This window comes from Diuraphis noxia, unplaced genomic scaffold, assembly GCF_037042655.1.
Source record: "Diuraphis noxia isolate RWA-SAM2 unplaced genomic scaffold, SU_Dnox_SAM2 contig0003, whole genome shotgun sequence".
NCBI classification, from domain to species: domain Eukaryota; kingdom Metazoa; phylum Arthropoda; class Insecta; order Hemiptera; family Aphididae; genus Diuraphis; species Diuraphis noxia.
In genome coordinates, this window is record NW_028301713.1 from 58,609,409 (window position 1) to 58,633,546 (window position 24,138).

Genomic DNA, 24,138 nt, shown 5'->3' on the forward strand with positions numbered 1-24,138 from the left:
CGACAAAATAGAGACTAATAAACTTATAACTTATAAAATACTACCTATTGAATCAAGTATACATTATTGGATTAATAGTTAACTCGGTAAATTACTTGTGGTCATGATTAAAGATAGTATTTAAAACTATGCTTGTGGTACAATATTAATGCATTTAGATTTTAGAGGGAACATGTGAAATATATTTCAGAGGTCCAAGTAAGCATAGAATTCTATAGATTAGAGAGGCATATACCCAGGTAATGTAACATCAAAATACAATCAATATAAAACATGAAAATCGTAGGTGTGACAAAAAATAGTGGAATTCAAAAGTGTGCATTTCATCTATGGAAAGCTAAATAGTATTCATTTGAGACTGCACATATAACTAATAAGTCCATAGTATATAATTTGTGACACTTATAATTATGTTAATATCTATTAGCTATAAATAATTATACAAGCAACTTTCTTTAGGCGCAAATGTCAAGTTAAAAGGATCTCAGACCTTAGCAAAAACTTGCTTTTTTTCTTTCTGGTTCACGAGTATAGAGAGAAAAAATTGCATTAACGCAAAATCATTTATTTTATGTTTTTAGTCATCTTTGTGTAAAAATGAACTATTAAGAATAATAGAAAACAATATTTTGAGGATATATCTAGGCCTCTCACATCAAATAATGGCTCCTGTATTAAACGTTTTAAAAGGCCATGTCAAATAAGTTTTTGTATCAAAATTACAAAAACTATAAATTTATTTCAAAGGTCCAGAATTAAAGATCCAACCCTCCCTTGCGGGTGATCTGGGTAGTGGGTATGTATGACAATTTGTTTAAAACTATTTAATATCCATTCAAATGTTATTAGTCAAATAATAATAAAATATAAAACCAATATAATATGTAGAAGTTAATAGATATTTCTTTCTACAATGTAAACATGAAAAAATCTAATAAATATATTCCTATTTGTAATACAGTAATACACGTATGAATACAAATAACAAAATATTTATAAAAATTATAAAAAGGAAAATTTTAAAACGATGCTGCACAATAACAAATTGTCAGTGCCGTAACTAGGCATTGGTAAGGTGGGCGGTGGCCAAGGGCGCAGTTTAAAATGATTGCGCTAAGGGCGCAATTTTTATTTCATATAAATACTAAAAATTCATTATTAATTTATAACATTGGTTGCCAATGGCGCACATAAAGCTAGTTACGGTACTGCGACTTGTCTGTCCATCAACTTACTAGTCATTAGGTCATACATTTAAATCAAAAATTCAAATGCTTTGACAATAATTGACTTTTAATCATTGATATACTAATATCATTGAATATAACTAATTTGTTGCTAAGAAATTTTATGCAGTTTATCCTAAAGTTATTACACTGATTGTTAAAACTAACTTATTTACATTCACTTTCCTTAGACTACTATGTGTCTAACCAATAATCATAATATCATATGAGAATTTATCTGAAAACTGATTATTTTCATTAAAACTCTTTAAATATTTCAAGCTGTATACAAATTAAGTTAAATAATAGTTGATTTATATTAAAATTATAATAGATATTTCAGTAAGAATAATATAGATATATTTGTAACAATTTGTTTTTAAATAATTTATTTAATTTACATGGTATATCAATAATACATACAAGAAAAACTTAAAAATGTTTTGTAAATTTACATTTTGAGTTTGTCTTGATTTTTTACAAAAAAGATTGGGTTCAATAATAAAAGACTAAAAAAAAAAAAATATATATATAATAAGTACACAATAATGGTTTTAAATACATGTTTATCTATTCAAGTGGTTTTTCGTGATCTACGACTCTTCATTGTAGTAATACATTGAGGACAATACCATTTACCTTTTGGTGGATCTGTTATACCGACACATTCACAATGATACCATTCATATGGACACTGCAAGAGAGAATATTAATAATTTAAATAAAAATGTGTAAATGAGTTTTTTTTTTCAAAAAATTTGTCTACAAAATACACTTTACAAAAATAGTGATCCTGACATATAGAATTAATTTTTTTTCCAATAGAGGGTAATATTACTAATATTCTACATGTTATGTTAAATTCAGTTTTTCTACATTTTAGTCTAAAACTTAATAATAAGACAACTTTTAATTTTGAAATTATGAAAAAAAAGTTATTTAAAATAGAATAAAAAATTGGAGTTTAATGACCTGTAGGAAGTCTTCTTTTTACAAATAAAAATAATTATCAAAAAAAAAAACAATTTTACAAAACCTGTTTTTTTTTGAGAAGTAATTTTCATTGATAAAAAACATAATGATATTAATTCCCAAAACAATATATTAGGCAGTAGATTAGTGGAAATATATTATAATAAAGGTGAAATCTAAAATTTTAAATATTTTTTTAAAATTTTATAGATCTGTAAAAAATTTGTTATATCGGCACCGAGCTCTTTAAAATAACTGAAGCTAGAATTAAAATTAAATTATATTTGGCTATACCAAATCCTTTATAATTTATTGTGATTTATTGATAAAATAGATCCTGTAGAACGATTTTTATAAACTGTCGACATTGATAAATGTGATTTAGCATTAAAATAAAATAAACTATTTTTAGTCCAAACAACTGGTTAAATGGAAAAATCTTAAATTGCAATTAATCATGGGTATGGTTTCTTATAGGTTTTTTTGAGTTTAGATGATAATCTTAAAGAGATATTCTAGTTAATTAAATAGATTATATAATTACCCCTTTATTATCACAAGCAACCATTGTACCATAAGCAACTTGATTACATATACAATAACGAGGTTCATTGGGATCAATTGGTTCATCTACATCTTCTTCAGTGGACATCTGTGAATTTTGAGTACCACCTCGTCTACAAAATCCAAAAATGTAAATAAAATAGCAATAACATAAGTTAGTTTTGCTTATGATTTACCTTCTATGTTTTCTGGTTCCATCCATATTAGGATTGACTAAATGTGCAACACCTGCTAATTCTTTACTTATAGGTAATTCTGATGGTAGAACACCAGAAGCAGAGCTCATTTGACCTGTCAATGTAGCACCAGAATTAATTGCTTCAAGAGACGCTTTTAAACTAGCTGTCCTACGGCCTTGAGACAACTAAAAATAATACAATTTTCTGTTTAATAGTTATATATTATAAATTATGAACAAATAAATATTATGTATTTAAGCAATCTTTAAATAATTTGGAGAGAGTAAATTCCTATTTTTAATATAAAGTAATTAATTTCATAATGTAAAATTAATAAAAGTTGTATGCATAAATATTTTTTAACCCAAGATTACAAATATTTATAAGAGAATTCATGTCATGCAGTTATAATATTAATAAACGGTAAAAAAAAAAAATAAAAATTTAAAGATGCTAAAACAATAATGATCATTTTTGGAAACTAAAAATACTATCTCTTGAGAAATCCATATAATTTCTTAGTTTTACTCAACAATTATTTTATTTTCACTAAATAATAAGTTATAGAATATACTTTATAAAGAATTATAATAGTTTATGAAGTAAAGAAAGAATAAAAGATTTCTTCAATCGACTAGATATTATTATTTGCTAAATTAAATTTAGCCAAAAAATAGTAATTACACTTTAAATAGTTAATTTCTTATTAGTTATTACTAATACATTATTTCGACTAAATGCATTGTAATAAAATATAAAATTACTTGTTGAGTAGCAACTATAGCTTGAGATGCAGCTGCTGCAATAGCAGGACTTCCAGCTCCCATATGTCCCAATGTGTACGCTAATGAAGATGGAACCATTCGAGAGTTTGCAGGACTTGTATCACGCCGTGAAGGTGATGCTACATCACCACTGCTAGTAGAATTTGAAGCTATTGAAGTTGATTTTTGTTTGGAAGTGTTATGATTTAATGCTTCTTGTTTGTCTGAAACAATAAAATTATGTTGGTATTGAATGAAAAATATAATTTTAATACTTTCAATTAGGTACCTTTTACTCTCAAATAGTTTCTAAAAACAAAAATCTTAACTGACTAAATGAATGGTTAAACTACTTACCACCAAAAAGACATCTATTCAATTGATACTTGTTTTCTTTTTGATTGGGCATTATAATATTACTTTGTTCTGAATCCAAACTTCCTAAAATAATAATAATAAAAAAAATTGTACCTATTGTAACTTTTTTACAAAAATAATTTGAACTTAATACTTTTTTCAATAAGTCCAGTGATACCACTATTATCAGCTTCTAGTTCCATTTTAAATTTGTGTAACTCATGATCTAACCGTCTTAAATATTTTGACATAAGGTCATGCATATGGTTAGCCAACAAAACTTTTTCCTCTAAAATACATAAATTTAAGATTATGATTTAAAACAAATACTAAACTAATATAAATTTACCAGAAAGTTCAACAGATTTTTCTCCTTCTTTCATGATTGCTTTAAAATTAGTTTCTAGTTCATCTGGTTTCATATTATCTGCTTTTAAAAACAAAGTATCCACATTTTTTTTTATGCAATCCATAGAATCTGAAATACATTTAGATAAATTTGACAATAGTCAATAGTTTTTCGAAGTTTTTTTTTTAATTTGAATTAAATATATTTTATATTGATAAAAGGAACAATTGACGTACTGTAGTTTACTCCTAAAAAATTACAAAATTTTTTTTAATTTTTTTTCGGATACTTAAGTAATAAGTATTTGAGTATTTCATTAAGAAGGTGCCACATGACCATTTGTTTTTTCCATCTTACAAACGTACAACATGGCAAATTTTATGTTTTCAATAATACGATTTACTCTGTTATTTCTAAAAGTAGAGTGAATTCAACTCTTATAAATTTTAAAGGCAAGAAAATTGGATAGTATCTCGGATAATATTATTATATTTAAGTAAATTTTTATCGTTTTAAAATGTACAAAAAACCAAAAATATAAAAATGATCATAACTTACTTAAAATTTATAATATCTATAAAATACTCCAATATGCTCTAGATAGTGGTCTTGTCTTTAAATTTTATGAGGCAAATTCACTCTAATTCAAGTAATTACAGGGTAAAACGTATTATTGTGAATATAAAATATACCATGTTGTACGTTTGTAAGATAGAGAAAACAAATGCCTATATGGCGTCCTCTTAAAATAAGACAATGGTAAAAAAATAATGCCAGAAATCACACATCCGGACATTCACAAATTTTAGTGTTTTATGCATACACACTACGCTTTATTTAAATAAGTTTATAAAAAATTTTATGTTATTTTTATTATATTTTTTTGAAACCTAGCTAAATCTAAATAAAGAGATGGTTAATAAGACCTGTTTATAATTTTGTTTTCAACTTTGAGATCCATCTATAGTTGTTTTACCAAACAAGTCAAATAATATTTTTATTTTTATTGTTCAAGCAAGTGACCTAGCTGGGTGCATATGAAAATAGGATAAATTTCATTTAGTTATAACTTTAAAATAAGTCTGACTTCCTCAACGTTTTTAGAATGCTTAACTACACAGGTATGTTTAAAAAAAAAGACTGGTAAAACAGAAGTTTACAAAAGGGTATTAAAGTATGTTAAAGTATGTTATAGAATGTTATAGTTGTGAATTCGAAAAACAAAGAAAATTGTGAACATCATATTATAGCTATGACTTTATAGCTAACTAATGATTTTTACAAATTTATTTTTGCACCAACGTTCTTAACTCGTTTAGTTCTACAGTTTCCCCCCTAAAAAATTATAAAATTCGATTGGGAGTTAAACTAATTTTGTTTCCAGAATTCGGTAGAATAAATTGTATTACTTTCAACTTGTAAGTCCATTTCTCTCATTTTTGTGAAGCGATTTCTCATCTCTTGAGGCAAGTGTTCGATATCTTGAAACAGTTAAAAACAGATATAGCAATAATTGATTTGTTTGATATTGAAATTTATAAATATTCCAGGTACTTACTTTCGAGATAATCTTCTAAATATAACATGGTGAATTAGATTGTAAATAGTATCCAATGGGTATTGGGTATTGTACTATTCTTGTTTATATTTTATCTATTCCAAAAAAAAAAAAAATATGCATGAAAATAACAGCAAAATCTATAAACATGCGTTATTTTGTTTGTCTAAATTTTGTTTATTAGGGAAATGGTGATTTGATAATATATAGCATAGCTTTATCTTTAACCATGACCATGGTCATAAATTAGACTGATTTATATGCATCCTTGGTCCGTGATTGAATTAAATACATGATGTACCTATACTCTATTCGCCGTAAGTTGACCCACTAACTCGACGAAAACCGGTCGTAGCAGCTGCGCAGGCCACCGCGTCTTCGGAGCGCTAGACAGTGTCGTGTTGATCGTTGCCATAGATAATATTATCTATAGCCGTGATCGTTGCCATTTATTATACTTCTTATTGCTCTTAATGAATATCAATTCTAAGATATTGATAAAATGATAAGAGATTTCAATTCTTTATCTCGATGTTATAGATAATATAATATAATGGATAGGCCATATTATTCTGTCTTCAATACCAGATTTTGATGCTAATAATGCTTATCTAATATAGTAATATCTATTAGTCTATTACGTAATACGTACTGAAAGTCGATACTATTAGAAATTAGAATTAAAATAATTTAAAAAACAGGCAACAGCATTATTAAGTTTTCATCAGTGTAATAACTTTAATATTTTAGTCAGTAATAATTAAACATGTTTTTAAACGTCGCAAAAAACATGTCGATTTCAAAAATCATTACAAGAACATTCAGCACAACCATAAGTAATACTTAAAGTATTAGTTTATTACACATAAATAATGTTATTGGAATAAAATACTTAATCAATGCCTTAACAAATGGGGTTGTAGAAGAATTGCAATCATTATTATTTTGTGTTAAATATTCTTTGATCGTTGATTTACCTTCTTACCAGATATTTTTTTGCTAAGCGGAAATGTATTTTATTCCAGTACCAAAATTAATGGTTCTTTAAAATCAATAGTTATTAACATTATGTGTTTTTTTTAATTATAGCTAGACACAAAATAATTAAAATTCAAGATCAAGAAGATTTTAATCAACAAGTACTCAAAAGTAAAGAGCCTGTGGTGGTAGATTTTTTTGCTACGTATGTAAATATATATATATATATTTTCTCGACTATGAACCTCTGTCGTTAACAACATCATCATTATTTTACTGTTGTTCTCTACGTACTACACACATTCTTTTGGCATCATTCTGAGATCAACTAATGTTTAACTTTCGTCTAGGCATTTTAAAAATGAAAGTAGTACAATCAATTACCCCTTTAAATGATCAAACCAGCCAACAATCAACAGTTATTAAAATAACAATGTTTATATATTTGCCAGGCGATGCGAGCGCACAATACCTGCCTTGGTTATTAACAATATACAATTTACATGTTTATTTTAATTAATAATAACTAATTATTTATTAACTTAATCGGACTAATTTTTTGCCTTAAACCTTCTCTGTGATGTCCTCTTTAATTTAAAAAAAATTGCACGACGATTTAATAAGTAGTGTCGGAGTTAATCCCGAACAAAAAAAGCGACTTCATTTTATATAGTAGTATAGATGAGTTAAAATTTTCTTATTTAATTTAAGTATAAAGTAAATGTAAGCAATAAATAAAATTGTCATTTGTTTAAAAAAGTACTTACTATTTTATTTAAAGAATTATATTAAATGGCTAATTTTTTAAATTTTTTAGATGGTGTGGACCATGTAAAATGTTACTTCCTCGAGTAGAAAAAATTATAGAAGAACATAAAGGTACAATTCATCTTGCCAAAGTTGATATTGATGACAATGCTGAAATTGCCATGGAATATGATGTAAGTTCAATATCATACAGACTACAGAGTGATTATTTAATTAGTAAAAATAATTATTGTTAAAATAATTTAATTAGTCACTTAGGACGGTTCTTACAATGTTCGGTTAAGTATCCGTTAATGGTTAACCCGTCGTACGGCGCACGGATTAAGATGTCTCATTTACGCGCATGGGGTAAAAATTTACCCCTCAAAGATAGCTAGTTATTAATTATTATATTATGGTTAGTACATAACTATTTTCGGTAATAGTAACTTGTTGTTATGAAAACATTTTATTTTACATTTCTCAGTAGAATATAAAATATGTTGGCGGTATAAAAAGAGAGTTTAAATTATACAGAGTGATTATAAAAACATTTTTTTTTTTTTTTTAAAGAATATTTCGTATAATTTGTAATAAATCAAAAAACTCAGGTAATAACAATTAATAGCTGAAGTCATAGGTAATTACATAATAATAATATTTACAATTTAGAAGGTCGCACGGGGCAAATAATTTCGAGATACGGCCGATAACGACTTTATAACGTTCTAGATAAAACATAACGTACATAAACAACATATGACCAATAAAAGTCTACTTTTAGATGTAATATTTGAGGCTATTGAGATGATCAAATATCCACATACCGTATTATATATTTTATAAATATTTTTAAAATGTCTGGGGTAATTATTTACCCCGTGCGCCGTACGACGGGTTAACTGACGGTTAGTTGGATGTTTACGGCATAATTTCTCCAGTTAGCAGTGTTAGCACTCATTGTATCAAAAGTATCAAAATTTTAAGTAATTGAAAAACAACATAAACACACACTTTTATCATTTAAAATTGAATTTAAAACTATTAGTAAGTTATAATAGGTTGTAACTTATAACTTAAAATTATTTAAAGTTTTTTTTTAGTGTTTTTCAGGCCCAGGGTTATTTCATAAATTACTCTACCTATCTAAAGTTTAAATTTTTACTTATCAGGAACTATTCATTTTAAATTCAATTTTTTTACGTACAAATTATTAGAAAGATTTGAGATATTGTTCTTTAAAAAAGAACATTAGGTAACAATTAAAAATATAGTTTTGTTACAGTTTTAAAAACAATGTTTTTAAGATATTTGTTGTTGAAAGTTAAGATCTAAAGTGTCCAAAATAATTACCATAATTTTTTTGAGGGGTGCTACTGAATTATATACAGTTAATTCTATAACTTATTCTTTTCATAAAAATAGTGTTTTTACTGATTTGAATAGTAATGTAGCTTATATATATTTTATTATCATCATTATGATATTATATTTGATATATATTTTCATTTTTATATTTTGAAGCAGAATTTTTTTGAAGGATTTCAAAATGAAAAAAATATTTTAAGTTTATACTCTGTTTCAAAAGAAATTATATCTGGCGGCAAACAGTTTTTGTCTAGTCGCACACATTGACCCCATCAATAACTCTACTGATTATATTAAGTTGTATAAGTTCTGAAATGATCATTGTTATGAGCGCTGCGTGCCGAAAGGCTGGTGGAAGGGAAAATTGGGTACCATGCTTCCACGGACATCACTCAGGATGGTCAGAACTGGTATAATCTCCAGGAACAGAGTATAAAAAGTGGAATAATGAACCAACATTCTATATAATATATTATTATTGTGCTATCCCATTTTGTTCACCTGATATTTAATTTAATTTAACCTTTTTGGACTACAACTTTTTAGCCTAAATACAATGAAGTATGTGGAAAATATGCACATTTATTTTAATAAAAAAATTTATATATTAAATATAATAAACATGAATAGTTCTTTAAAAAATGTTTGTATTGCACGGACATTTTATTTAAATTTATAAATTGTGATTTACATTGTGTTATCAACATGAAATTAATTCAATAATATATTATTACAAATATCAAATATAAATACAACTAAATTTATTTTGCCTAGTTATTTCCCAATAAATGGTTATTATACAAGTATTTTACATCAAAATGTTAATCTTACGTGTTCGTAATATCCACCAATATTTCAGACACTTGATATTATCCCTAACCTCTCAGTTTGGCTTTAAGACTAAATACTCAACCATACATCAAATATACAGGCTAACAGATTTAATATCAACATTATTCAAAAAAATCACTACTGTTCTGGTGTATTCCTAGACATATTGGAAACATTCAAACTAATTTGGCATAAAAGCCTGCTTTATAAACTAAAGCAGTTCTTACCCGCCCCATACTTTTTAATAATCAAATCTTATTTTTAAAATCGAACTTTAGTTGTTCGGCTGTTTAAATCTTTTTCCTTTTACTTTTGTATTCAAGTTGGAATGTCACAAACAGCGATCTCTTGTCCAACTTATTCAAAATACATACTGTCGATATGCCAAACTTAACAAACTCAACCATAGCCTCATTTGCAGATGACACAGCAATACTCTTTCCCAATAAAAACCTAGTGAAATCCTCCATATCTTTACAAAATTACTTAAACTTAATTTAAAATTGAACATTAAAATGGTGTATCAAAAATAAACCCCGGGAAGTCAGTCAATGAAAATTTGAGTCTCGAAAAACCCGTATTTCCTCCACTATATTTTCATAGATCACATATCCCTTATTGACGGAGTAAAATATCTTGGAATTATTCTTGATAAGAGAGTAGAGACTAACCTAGGGTCCACATTTAAAATAAAATGAAAAAAACTAAACCGCCTCTTACATCTCTTACGACCAATACTCAGAACCAAATCATCAATATACATAAAAATTATTATATAAAAATCACTCTTAAGAGTTAAGACCCATGTGGGCATATGCCATTCAGATTTTGGATTGTGCTAAACCCTTGTAAATCTGTATCATACACTCGTTCCATCAATTCCACTTTGACTTTTTACTTCTGCACCCTGGTGCAGTCCAACTATACAGTATACACTGCATAATAATCTAAACAGTTAGCCAATCAGCTTCTGGCCATTACTCTAGATTCAATTCTAAATTATCTAAATATCTTGACCCAAAAATTTCATTACTCTCATGCTCAACTCTCCCTGAGAACACAATACACCGTTTGAAACAAAAATGGTGTAGAGACTTACTCAAATAAATCCGGAATAAAATAATATTGTGTTGGATTCTATCAATGGCCTCATTCATATAATTCATATCTTAGGTACTTGTATTTTTTGTCATCATATTTACTTATTGTGCTTCACTAGTATAGATTGTTTATTTTCTAATAATAATAATAAAAAAAAAGGTAATATCTAATATATTATAATTTGATTTACTATAACCTGTATAAACTCACATACTCAAATATTCTTAATATATTTTAAAATCTTTTATATCTATTTACTCTGGCTCTTAATTGAAGTTTTGAACCTCTAAACTTCCAAGTATAATGTATATTGAACAATAATTTCATGTGCTTACTGTATGCTTGTTAACTAGGAGTTAAATTTAAATAAACAGTTTATTTCTGTGACTTTGAAGATAAACTATTATCCTAAAATACATTAATAAAAACTTATTGACATCTTTAATAAAATATTTATTTAAACTCTTTGTAACTAGTGAAACATTATTTTAAATAAATTAAATGTTTTTTTAGGTCTCTGTCGTACCAGAACTAATATTAATGAAAGATGGTAAAGTTCAAGGAAAGATGATTGGACTTCAAGATGAAGATAAACTTAAACATTTTATTTCAAAATTAAGTGAGCCTACAAAATAAAAAAAATCTATTTAAATGATGAATTTTTATTATGTAGATAATCGGAATCAGTTATATTTATGGTTTTAATGTAATTTATACAAAAATATATTTAATTAAATGTATTAGTCAAACATTTGTATAATAGTCCTTGCTCGTTGATATTTAACTTCTTGCGATGAATTTAATTCTAGTTGTCTTTCGTTAGAAGATGAAAATTCTGAGACAACTGAATTAGCGCTTTGAAGAATTATACTGCGACTTTTACCTTCAATAGTTTGAAGGTATTCTACCAAAGTGTCAAAATTTTCTTTAGATATCTAAAAAAAATATATTATTTTATTATTTAATTTTTGATGCATAGACAGTAGGTGCATTATAATAAAAAAATATTCATAAAAATTTATATTATTAATAATGATTTTTTTTAGTAATAGTAGAATTGTATTTCAATTACCTACATTAAAAATGTATTTGTGAATAACAAAATACTTGCCTTCAGAGTGTCATAAGTGTTTTTAATCAACCAAAGTTGATAAATTTTTTTGAACTTCCAATTTGCGCGGTCGTTTTTCCATTGCATCAAATACTCTACAGCTCGTTCTTGTCTGGGTGTACTAATGGCAGTTGCATTTTCTTCACATTTTTTTGCATTTTTTTGTTTATTTTTTTTCGCCTTCAACTTCTTTAAATAATTTAATTTTTTCCGTTTATTTAAGCTAATTAGTTTTAAATTGCCTGCACTACTTTTCTGATCTTCTTTTTCGCTTTTTACATCAGCTGCAAATGTTACTTTCTTTTTTATAGGTACCTCATGTTCAAGACTTTTATCAGTATCTGTAGATTTGCGTTTTTTCTTATTACGTTTTGTCTCAGTTGTTGATTCTATCGATCCATCATTATTCATATTTTTTTCATCACCGTTTTTGCCATTAAATAGATTTTTAGTAGGTAAGTCTTGGTTTTGTTCTTTGTCTGTTACGGAATATTCTCTGTTAATATCATCTGCATCAGTTTTAATGTAAGTATCTGTGGACGGCGTATAAAGAACATGCTTGGATTTATTTTTTTTTTTCTTAATCGTAACAATTGGATTTTTTATCTTAAACTTCTTTTTTAAAACACTTTTTAAAGACATCTTGTAATATGCAAAGATAAAAACTGTCGTCAACACAACATTCTTATAAAGAAGAAAACAATTTAAAAAATTAGTATACTTTTAAGTGTAAATTTAAATTCTATTAAATTCTAATGTTTTCTATAAATTTGTATTTGAATGAGGTAGTAATTATACTAAATTATTGGATATTGAATATTAATCACAGATGAGCTGCAGAATCCAAAACAAATGTTACTTTTTTATTCAACTTCAGCAAATGGAAAAATTATAACTAGGTACATTAGTTAATCGTTACAAGTTACAGCAGTAAAAAACTAAAAACTAATAAGTCTTTGGTCCATAATATTTGACTATTTTGACATGTCAAATTATCTATTAGTCTTCACTCGTTGAAAAATCAAAAGTACTGATAACAAAACTACATTCAGTAAGCATAGACCTTATATTTATACTCATAGACGGAGCATCACTGGTTGGCGGGGTTGGGTGGTGCGGTCATAGCTATCACCTTAGCAGTGTTGTCATTTCTGATAACATAAAATATGTTTATTTATTTATATTATTAAGATATTAATGTTGTAAAATAATTATTAGGGCTCGGGATTATGCATTTACAAATTTCAAATTTGCAAAACATTTGCCCAGAAAGCAAATAGAATAAATCTGATTCATTATAAATTTGTTTTGGGGTGTCTGGATTTGAAATTTAAAAGTTTTTTGCACATATTTAAGCATACCTACCTATTTCCAACTTTTTCCTATATATGCATATTTTTTAAAATTTATACTGCATATTTTATCTTTTTTTATAAATTGGATTTTTTTTAATTATTTACATAATAAATTCATTTTGTATATGTATAAAAATTATTAATACAATTATGAAATTCAATTTTCTGTATAAGTATTTGTTTTTAAGGACAGCATTTAAACTAATGAAACTTAAAGACAAAAACCATTATAAATATATTATACCTAACCAAAGTAAAAAAAAGTTAACGGTGATAGATTTTTTGATATTTAAAGCATACTCATGATTTATGTCTTCTAAAAATTGTGAATAATTTACATTAACACACATTTTATATTGTTGGATGCTTAAATAGGTACATATATTTGTGATTTTAAGCACATAGTCCCAAGTCCAAAGCCCTGCTAATTATTATAAAAAATAGTCTAGACTGAATATATATTTGTCTATGGTCTAATGCAAGTTATAATTTTAAGTGGTGTAGGTATAGTTATACTAAAATTTAATCCATGTATTATAGCTATATAGGTATTTGATTGTAAGAAATTTTAGAGTAATTCGATTTTGATATTTCAAAAATTCATATTTTTATTAAAAGTTAAAATGCTTATTTATAGAAAATTTAAATTCATACAATTTACATAAAGGTAGTCAACATAAAAATATATATATATATTCATTGAAAATATTTGGTTTCTGGTATATTTTGTGTTTTATTTTATTAAACATTTTGTGTTTAATATTTGGTAAAAAAACATTAAAAGATCGAAAAGTTCTTTCTGCTTCATGACATATTTCTACTATTGATAATACGATACGATAATAATAAGCGTTTTATGCAAAACCTGGTTTGTCCTACGCACATGCGCAGAAGTATGAAACAACATGTGCAGCGCAGCCACCGATTACCGCGGGAACTACTAGCTTGCTCCGTCTATGAGTATAAGGTCTATGCATTCAGTAAGTTATAAGACGCGGGACTGCAGGGTGTCTAATGTGGGAAGAATAAAATGTTGACTGTTCTTTTCGGCCGCTACCCGTTGCAAGCCTGCTCCATAAACATATTGATATCACAGAAAAGATGAAAATGCTTATATTTTTTTTATTAAATAATATTTAGTATTTCTTACTACAAAAATTCAAAATTACATTTAAAAAAAAGATTTTATTCGATAATAGCATACTTTTAGTTAATTTCACTTACATTTAGTATTTTAAATTTACTATAATAATCATTAATTTATGAAATAAAATTCCAATTTAAATTTAAATATAGGTACAGTGTGGTATAGACATACTGTGTTTATATTCATAATTATAATGATATTCAATTTATAGATTTACAATAAATAGTTTAAATTAAAATATAATGTAATAATATATAAAGATAAAAGATAAATTAATGAAATTCGATTTATTCATAGGCGTGCGCACGGGTGCAGCGAATGACGCTCTCGCTGCACCTGACAATTTATATTGGATTTAGTGGGCTGGTAAAAAAATATATGGAATGATATTATAATATAGAACGAATAATTTTAAACATATTATTGAGTTTATAATTTAAAAATATAAAATATGTTCAGCGTTATTCAATTGAAAAATAATAATATTATTTTATCAATTCAAGTCTAAAAATAAATGGGTAATATTGGAGAAATTCGACGTACACTAGATTACAGACACTGCAGAAACAACAACAGTCAACAATGACAATTGCGCATTAACCATCCAACCAGAGCAGCGAATTCGGGGGGGGGGGGGACCCCGATTTTTATTAAGGAAATAAGTTGGCTGCTTATTGTTCATTAGGGCCGGTTAAAAATGTATGCTGCACCCGACACAAAATCCTGCGCACGCCTATGGATTTATTCAAATTAATGCTCTAAGCTAAAATGTTTTTCTTTTTCATAATTATTGGTTAAAAACTTTTAAAAAATAGTCTCATTAATATTTAGACATATTTAAAACGTGGAGCTATATTTCCTGAAATGTTCAATTCTACAAATCGTGATGAAGTTTTAGCTTTACTACTTTCACCTGACTTATATAAATTGTCTTTTATAAAAAAAATTATACTTTAAAATAATAATTATAATATAACAGTAAAAAATAAAAAAATTATAGAAAATTGTTTATCTTTGTTGTATGAGTTGTATGCATAGACCAATTTTTTTATAGTTAACAGATCTATGGTTGAATAATTAATAATAAAATATTTCAATACAAATAATTACTACTAGAGTGTTATACCAAAGCTGGACCAGACAATTTATAAGACTACTGATTTGTATTTGTGTAAAGTGGTTGCGGAGTTGCATAGGCCTGTCTCATACCAAGAAAAATAGAATAAGGATACCAAACTTGTATGGATTGCCCGCATAAAAAAACCTTACGAAACGAGTCGCACTATTTTATTAAACGGCCACAGGTGACGCTGCGTATGCTAAGGTTGCTACTTTAACCCGCATAATATAGGGATTATTCACATTTTTTGAGTTTTTTGTAAAATATATGCATTGTTTCGAACCATGACCCATCATTAATTTTATAGTTCGTAAAATTACGCATTCATATATACTTGTACATGCATATGTGTATATTTCATTAATATTATTTATTATTTTATAAAAAAATCCTATCATTATTATATATTCAATCCTTTATTAATATCAATATTGTTCTCTAATAGATTAACATCTTGTAGTTTGTGCCTGTGCACTGGGTTCGTGATTCAAATACTCAATACTATTTACAGTATTATTGCTAGTAGAAAAATCTGTCTTACACCCAGACACGTAACAAGATTTCATTAAAAAAAAAATATATATATTTTAATATTTCTAATATAAGACAATAAAATATTAGTACATAACATGTATAAATTGTATAATAGGTACTAAATTAAGTAATATTTTGATTTAATTGTCATAAGGTCAACTTAGATATTCTGTTAAATATAGCTATGGCCATTATTGCATTCATTGTATTTGTATGGGTACCAATTATTGATGAGGAAAAAATCAAATATACATCACATATGCACATGTATGAATGTGTAATTTTACGAGCTATACAATTTATAATGAGTCATGGTTTGAAACAATGCATATATTTAACAAAAAACGCAAAAAACGTGAATAATTCCTACTACATGCAGATTAAAGTAGCAACCTTAGCATACACAGCGTTACCTGTGGCAGTTTAATCGTGTGACTCATTTCGGAACGTTTTCAAGAAAGGAGTTTGGTATCCTTATTATTCTAATGTATCGATACATCATAATTTAAAACATCGATTATTTTTTAACATCAATAATTATTGTAAAAATATCGATGGTTTTAAATTGCGGTGGTTATAGGAAAAAAATTGGTGTTCGCAGGAAAAATATCGATGTTTTACCTATTAAAAAAAATTCTAATTTAAGAATTTATTTAAATAATTAAAATAAATACGTGTTTGAAAAAAAAAAACATCGGACATTGGGTCAAAACATCGATGTATCAACATAAAAACTTCGATGTTGAGTATCGATATAGGTTAGGACAAAAACATCGATGTATTTGACCAACCTCTAAATTAATGACATTGAGTGCAAAAAAACTAGCATAGTGCATTGAGGTGAAACATAAAAAAGTCCACTCAGTACATATTAATCTTGCCTATATGGAATATACAACTATACAAGTATGCGCTGGTGCTTATAGTGTGGTGGAAAATATGAGACTCATAGATATATTATATAATATATAATTGTACTGTGACAATATATATATGTATAATAATACATTTGTGGGAAATCTGTATCTGCCAGTTGCCTATCAGAAGATTTCGTAGTACGAGAGGACCGAGAGCAACAGAGCATCATGGTCAAGATAGAACTATGGTAACTTTCTTTTTTTAATTTTTAGTTATTTAATTATTTTAAATCAAAATAAATGTTTAAAAATATGTATTATAGAATTTCAGCAGTGGAAATCTGAAATGGAACAAAAAACAATAGCCATGTACGTTTGTGATTGAGAGGCTTAGACATAAAACATTGGAAGTACTAAAAATATATTCTATTGCCATCGATCAAATAACTATTTAAAAAAAGGAAAATCAACTCATCAAATCTACAGGAAGTAACAAAATTGGTGAAGTTTATCAATCTTTAATAGAAGCCCTACAAGATAACAGTAATATAAGTGTCAAGTATTGGAAAACTCGTTGTGGACATGATGATGGGGTTGAAGAACTTGGTAGAATTAAATTTGACACTGCAGTATCAAGAATTCAAATTGCAAGTAAATACTTAATTCTTGTATTTTCTTAATATCTTAATGTAGCGATTACACACGTTTTTTTCCAATACGTAATTATTTCGGTAGTGTCAGAATAAGTGTCCTTAATGGTGTTGTTTTTTATAGCTATATCGACCATATAAACATTGAATAAATCAGGAGATGTGTCAATGTCTCATCAGGGTTAACCTGTCTTATGAGGATGTCATTGTATTGTTTGTTTACTCTTCTTAGTCCATGCACAATATAGACAAAACGCATTTAAAAATGAAGATATAAGAAATAAAGGTGTACTTTAAATTTATTACTTTCAGAAAATAAAAAAGATAATCTTCTAAAAAATAAAATGCAGTTTTTGAAATAGTGACTTATTCATTAGTCAACCTTATAACAAAAGTTTTCATAAAAATAATAATATTAATGCGGCTCAAGACGCTATAAACGCAGAATTAAACTTAGATCAGCACAATCTTGGCAAAACCTCTGGTCAGTACAAAAAACTAAGCTTAATGAAATAAAGCAATCGACCCAACATTGGCCGAATAATCTCAAAAACTGAAAAATAGAAACCAGCATCAATTGACTCCGTATAGGGCACACCAGACTTACTCATGGATTCCCGAAGGCACGTGAGGAACTTCCCATATGCTCGTCCTATGGTGTCAACCTAACAATTAAACACATCATAATCGAGTGTAACACATACCGCGACGCAAGAGACCGAAACCAACTATCGGAAGATCTATTTGAATGCCTTGGACCCAACCTTCCAGTCTCCAGCATAATCGCATTCCTTCGACAAACCAGACTGTTCAAACTAATTTTAGTTTCCTTTTCATTGTATAATAAACTAAAACTATAATTGTTACCATAATTTACACCTTATAATACATAACATATTGTAATATATATATATATTATATATTGCCCAATGGTCCTGATGCCGAGATATCTTTATAATAATAATAGAAAAAATATATATTAATGAGAACATATGAATACAAATATTATCACCAAAAATAATGGTCGAATCACAAAAAAATAAATTGTTAGTTGTTAATAATATAATATCATATTGCAAATGTTCTACTATCTTAAGAATTATTTGTTTCAACTTATTTTGTTTTTATATAATATACATCATACGTTTATACATTTTTTTTAGTAATTATAATTACTTATACTAAGTTCAATAGAAATTAAATACGCAGTTACTTAAATTTAAAAAAAACCTTTTTAAATGCCTAGTTAATGTTTATTTTTAACACCACAAAGCTATAGTTTTACCATATATGTATATATATATTGAATAAACGCTTATTGTTAATGAATGTTTGATAATTTATCATAGCTACGAACAAAATAATGATGATTATCAAAAACAATTTTAAATATGACGAATAATTCAGTTGAACTTTAATATTTAATTTAAACATTTAATTTTCAAATATAAAAACACGCCCAAAACTGCAGTATTTAAAACACTTTCCAAATCTTACAATAGAAGTATTTTAATACATTTACTCAAATACTTTATAAGACAGTATGATATGGATACATCTTTTAAGTACGAATGTGATAAAAATCACATTAACTTGAAGCATAATATAATTTAAACTTTTAGCTGATAAAAATATAAACTTTTATAATTATTGACTAATATAATCATTTTATTATATTTGAATATGATTAAGTACAAAAAACACTTAACAGAATGTTTAAATTCGTTATTTTAAAACTAAATTATAATTCATAAAATAGGTAGACTGTTGAATGGACAAACATTATTTGTTTATAAAATTAAAGAAAATTACCAAAAAGGTACCTTTTATTACTTTGTAATAAATTATATTTTAAAAGCTTATTTAAAATTGTATAAAACAATTAAATTTACCTTACTGCAGCTTTTATGGATATTAAACTATTTGTTAATTTTATTTTATTATTCCAATGGAAGGAGATCCTTTTTTTATAATACTAAAAAAAATGTATTTTTTAATTATGACTTGACAATAGAAATGTATAAAATTATTTTTCTGTAACGAACATTTATATGAATATGGTATGAAATTGTTTAATTTCTGTGTGAGACTTTGAGTGATAAATGCTGATTATAAATAAAAGCAAAATTATGAATACCTCCTTTAAGTTAAACATATGTCTGAGCCACAAAATTACAAGGTTATTACACTAAATTAATAAATGTATCAACAATAAGTGTTGTATGTGATGCCAAGTTCCAACACTATATTTTGTTTATATTGTAGGGCTTTTAATATTGTCCGACAAATTCCAACAAATGTCCAACAACATTCCAACAATTCCGACTCGGACTTGTTGGACGTTGTTGGACATTTGTTGGAATTTGTTGGAAAAGTTTAGAAAAGTTACGAGTCTTTGAAGTTTGTAGTGCCAAGTACATGACCAACACTACAAAGTATTCAAAACTTTTCGAAAACATTCCAACAACTCCTACTCAGACTTGTTGGACATTGTTGGACATTTGTTGGAAAAGTTTAGAAAAGTTACGAGACTTTGAAGTTTGTAGTGCCAAGTACATGACCAACACTACAAAGTATTCAAAACTTTTCGAAAACATTCCAACAACTCCTACTCAGACTTGTTGGACATTGTTGGACATTTGTTGGAAAAGTTTAGAAAAGTTACGAGACTTTGAAGTTTGTAGTGCCAAGTACACGACCAACACTATTCAAAGTGATCAAAACTTTTCGAAAACATTCCAACAACTCCCACTCGGACTTGTTGGACGTTGTTGGACATTTGTTGGAATTTGTCGGACAATATTAAAAGCCCTACAATATAAACAAAATATAGTGTTGGAACTTGGCATCACATACAACACTTATAAATAAAAAAAATCATATCAAATTAATTTTGGTGCTCGCACTCCCAGTGACTTTTAGAAATCGTCCAACAAACCTATTTTAGTCTATTGAAAAAGAAAAACTTCTCAAACTACCATATATACTAACCATATACCTACTATTGACCATTTAACTATATCTCTAATTAATTTTGAAGTACAAACTCCCAATGATTTATTCTTTTTCCTGTGAACCATTGGTACGTAAAAACTGGAGCTAGCTCTGGCGTATGGTATAGGAGTCGAACGGACCTCGTCCATACAAAAAACGATTCTGATGGGAGACAGCCTAGGGTTTTATCATAATATTATATTTTTGTACAAACAATTTATAGTTCTGATAATGGGTATGTATTTATTTAAAATATCTATAAAAAAATTTGCTCAGATGTACTTATTTCCGATATTTTTTATTGACAGTTGACTCTCTGCCGAGTGGGAATCCCTAGGTATCGAATGAATAAAAAAATAATTTTTGATGAGTTTTTTTTTGTGTGTGTCTGTGTACAGCATAACTACTCGAAATAATGCTTCAAAAATCTTAGTTTTAAAATGTAATAAAAGATTTAGCATAGGTTTTCCTACTTTTATCAAAAATAAAATATCTAAAAGCAAGTCAAAATAAATTTTTATGAGCGTTTGAAGTTCGATCATAATCTTACAAAATTGAATTTCATTCGATTTCTCATTTGGTTGTTATTCAAAAACGAATAATTGTAGATGCATGAAAATTTTACTGAATGTTTAAATTTTCATTTCCCATACACCATAAAATTTTGATTTTTGTTTTGAGATGTTTACAGACATTTTCAGTTTTCTCTATTTTTTTTTTTTTTTTTTTTTAATTGTCAATTAAATTTTATTTGGTCGGCCAAAAAAACTGAAAATTTAATACAAGGTTCCAGATATATTGATAACATACCAGTTGAAAAATATTGAAAATACATAGGCTCAGTTTTTTTTTATAAGCATTTAAATTTCAAATTTTGACAACATTTATCAAAATCTCGAAAATTATAAATCATTGTAATTAAAAAATTATAAAATGTTAGGTTTTAATAACTAAGGGTTGAAAATTTAAAACAAAGATCCTCATAAATAATTCATATTGTAACCGAAAAGTCTAAAAAATGTGTAATTCAATTTTTTTTTAATTATTGTTGTTCATATACCTAGACTGGCATACCACCTCCACTCAGAATCGTTTTTCTTATACAATGATATTATATTTTATTATATTACAACTTATTTTATAATTTAAATTTGTTGTTTAGTATATAGTAATATTTATCTTAAAACATTCAATTAATAAAAATATTTTGAAAAAGCCAGGGGGGCAAATGCCCCAGCTTGCCCTTCCCTGCGGGCGCCTATGAATATACAGGTTGATTTTTTTATCAAACAACACTCATTATTTAAAAAAGTATTGACTTCTTTAAAAGTTTTTTTTTCAAGATTGTAGATTTACACTCTTCTTGAATTGTTTATTTTTTTATATTTTTCACCCTTATATTTATTATATAAACCACTATCAACTTTTGATTTTCAAATGGTAACCTAACCTTACATACAAATACAAACAGTATTATGAATTTTGAACTACAAAATAATTCGCAAATATTCATGGTTTTGACGAATTTTTGTCAATATTTGAAATTTAAATGCTAATAAAAATTTAATTTGAATTTCCGGTGGACATTTATTTTGTGATAAAAATTGAAAAATTTGTAAAAAATCTTGTATTGAAATTTAAATCTTAGATTTAAAAAGAAAATTTTTCATGAATTTCTAGCTTAAAACAATTTGCGAATTTTTGTGATTTTTACGTATTTTGTCAAAATTCAAAATTTGAATGCTTATAAAAAAAAATTGTGACTATGCATTTATTTTATTTTTCAACTGCTATTTTAACAATATGTTAAAAGTCTTGTATTAAATTTTCAAGATTTTCTACCCAAAAAATAAATTTTTATCGATATTAATTAAAAAAAAACTAATAATGATCGATAATTGAATACCTAGTGAATACCTATGAATAGTTCAACTTACGTCAAACATTTTTGAAAATTTCATGGTGGATAGAATATATACTTATATAAACATTTGGAGAAAATTTCATGAATCAATGGTCATTTGTTTTAAAGTTACATCAAAAATCAAAATCGATTTTATCGAATGCTGATTGTGCCTAAAAATTCCCGATTTTCTGTCATTTTGTTTTTGTTTTTCTCGATATTTTTGAAAACTATTGGAACATGTTTACTTTTGACGTCTATAATGCACCAAGGATATTCACTTTTACATCAGAAAACTCCCCCAAAGTTTGAAATTGAAGCATTATTTCGAGTAGTTATGCTGTACACAGACACACACAAAAAAAAAACTCATCAAAAATTATTTTTTTATTCACTCGATACCTAGGGATTCCCACTCGGCAGAGAGTCAACTGTCAATAAAAAATATCGGAAATAAGTACATCTGAGCAAATTTTTTTATAGATATTTTAAATAAATACATACCCATTATCAGAACTATAAATTGTTTGTATAAAAATATAATATTATGATAAAACCCTAGGCTGTCTCCCATCAGAATCGTTTTTTGTATGGAAGAGGTCCGTTCGACTCCTATACCATACGCCAGAGCTAGCTCCAGTTTTTACGTACCAATGGTTCACAGGAAAAAGAATAAATCATTGGGAGTTTGTACTTCAAAATTAATTAGAGATATAGTTAATGGGTCAATAGTAGGTATATGGTTAGTATATATGGTAGTTTGAGAAGTTTTTCTTTTTCAATAGACTAAAAAAGGTTTGTTGGACGATTTCTAAAAGTCACTGGGAGTGCGAGCACCAAAATTAATTTGATATGATTTTTTTTATTTATAAGTGTTGTATGTGATGCCAAGTTCCAACACTATATTTTGTTTATATTGTAGGGCTTTTAATATTGTCCGACAAATTCCAACAAATGTCCAACAATGTCCAACAAGTCCGAGTAGGAGTTGTTGGAATGTTTTCGAAAAGTTTTGAATACTTTGTAGTGTTGGTCATGTACTTGGCACTACAAACTTCAAAGACTCGTAACTTTTCTAAACTTTTCCAACAAATTCCAACAAATGTCCAACAACGTCCAACAAGTCCGAGTAGGAATTGTTGGAATGTTTTTGAAAAGTTTTGAGTACTTTGTAGTGCCAACTTCACGTACCTGAAAAAAGTAGGTATAATCAGTGACGGCTTTATATACGATAGATGGGTGTGACGGCACAAGGGCGCCAAAATCAGCGGGCGCGCGGTTGCCGGTTGTCTGTTTGTATGTTTAAAAAGAGGATAAATGGCACCGAATTAATATTTGCACTGGATGCTGAAAAAGCTAGAGCCGACCCTGGGTATGATATGCATGAGTTTTTAATTTGTATACAATATCTATTAGCATATTTTTTATTTTAACAGGTGGTAAATTATAGTAGGTATGCTCAAGATAACGAAT

At 27.0% G+C, this 24,138-nt stretch overlaps 3 protein-coding genes across 3 annotated transcripts; 1 reads left to right on the forward strand and 2 right to left on the reverse strand.

Moving 5' to 3' along the window:
* Positions 1 to 1,563: 1,563 nt before the first annotated feature.
* On the reverse strand, positions 1,564 to 6,148 carry LOC107162308 (inhibitor of growth protein 3-like). The gene is made up of 9 exons (XM_089222235.1): positions 5,970 to 6,148; positions 5,821 to 5,892; positions 4,412 to 4,540; positions 4,217 to 4,351; positions 4,063 to 4,146; positions 3,706 to 3,929; positions 2,939 to 3,126; positions 2,743 to 2,875; positions 1,564 to 1,920 (listed from the first exon to the last, which is right to left on the reverse strand). The coding sequence occupies exons 1-9, from the start codon at positions 5,995 to 5,997 to the stop codon at positions 1,801 to 1,803; spliced, it is 1,113 nt and encodes a 370-aa protein (XP_089078361.1). The 5' UTR covers positions 5,998 to 6,148; the 3' UTR covers positions 1,564 to 1,800.
* A 368-nt stretch (positions 6,149 to 6,516) lies between these two features.
* Positions 6,517 to 11,743, forward strand: LOC107167410 (thioredoxin, mitochondrial-like). Its single transcript, XM_015516474.2, has 4 exons — positions 6,517 to 6,805; positions 7,059 to 7,152; positions 7,765 to 7,888; positions 11,508 to 11,743. The coding sequence occupies exons 1-4, from the start codon at positions 6,736 to 6,738 to the stop codon at positions 11,628 to 11,630; spliced, it is 411 nt and encodes a 136-aa protein (XP_015371960.2). The 5' UTR covers positions 6,517 to 6,735; the 3' UTR covers positions 11,631 to 11,743.
* LOC107167320 (uncharacterized) lies at positions 11,641 to 13,130 on the reverse strand. The gene is made up of 2 exons (XM_015516358.2): positions 12,106 to 13,130; positions 11,641 to 11,929 (listed from the first exon to the last, which is right to left on the reverse strand). The coding sequence occupies exons 1-2, from the start codon at positions 12,745 to 12,747 to the stop codon at positions 11,735 to 11,737; spliced, it is 837 nt and encodes a 278-aa protein (XP_015371844.2). The 5' UTR covers positions 12,748 to 13,130; the 3' UTR covers positions 11,641 to 11,734.
* Between the last annotated feature and the right edge of the window lie 11,008 nt (positions 13,131 to 24,138).

Excerpts from the sequence above, each read along its gene's own strand:
- LOC107162308 (XM_089222235.1), bottom strand. The coding sequence starts at position 5,997 with ATGTTATATTTAGAAGATTATCTCGAAA. Across the intron at positions 3,127-3,705 it reads CTATAGTTGCTACTCAACAA|TTGTCTCAAGGCCGTAGGAC; the intron begins GTAATTTTATAT and ends TATTATTTTTAG. Across the intron at positions 1,921-2,742 it reads TTGCTTGTGATAATAAAGGG|TGTCCATATGAATGGTATCA; the intron begins GTAATTATATAA and ends TCTCTCTTGCAG.
- LOC107167320 (XM_015516358.2), bottom strand. The coding sequence starts at position 12,747 with ATGTCTTTAAAAAGTGTTTTAAAAAAGAAGTTTAAGATAAAAAATCCA. Across the intron at positions 11,930-12,105 it reads ACACTTATGACACTCTGAAG|ATATCTAAAGAAAATTTTGA; the intron begins GCAAGTATTTTG and ends TATTTTTTTTAG.
- LOC107167410 (XM_015516474.2), top strand. The coding sequence starts at position 6,736 with ATGTTTTTAAACGTCGCAAAAAACATGTCGATTTCAAAAATCATTACA. Across the intron at positions 7,153-7,764 it reads GTGGTAGATTTTTTTGCTAC|ATGGTGTGGACCATGTAAAA; the intron begins GTATGTAAATAT and ends TAAATTTTTTAG. Across the intron at positions 7,889-11,507 it reads AAATTGCCATGGAATATGAT|GTCTCTGTCGTACCAGAACT; the intron begins GTAAGTTCAATA and ends ATGTTTTTTTAG.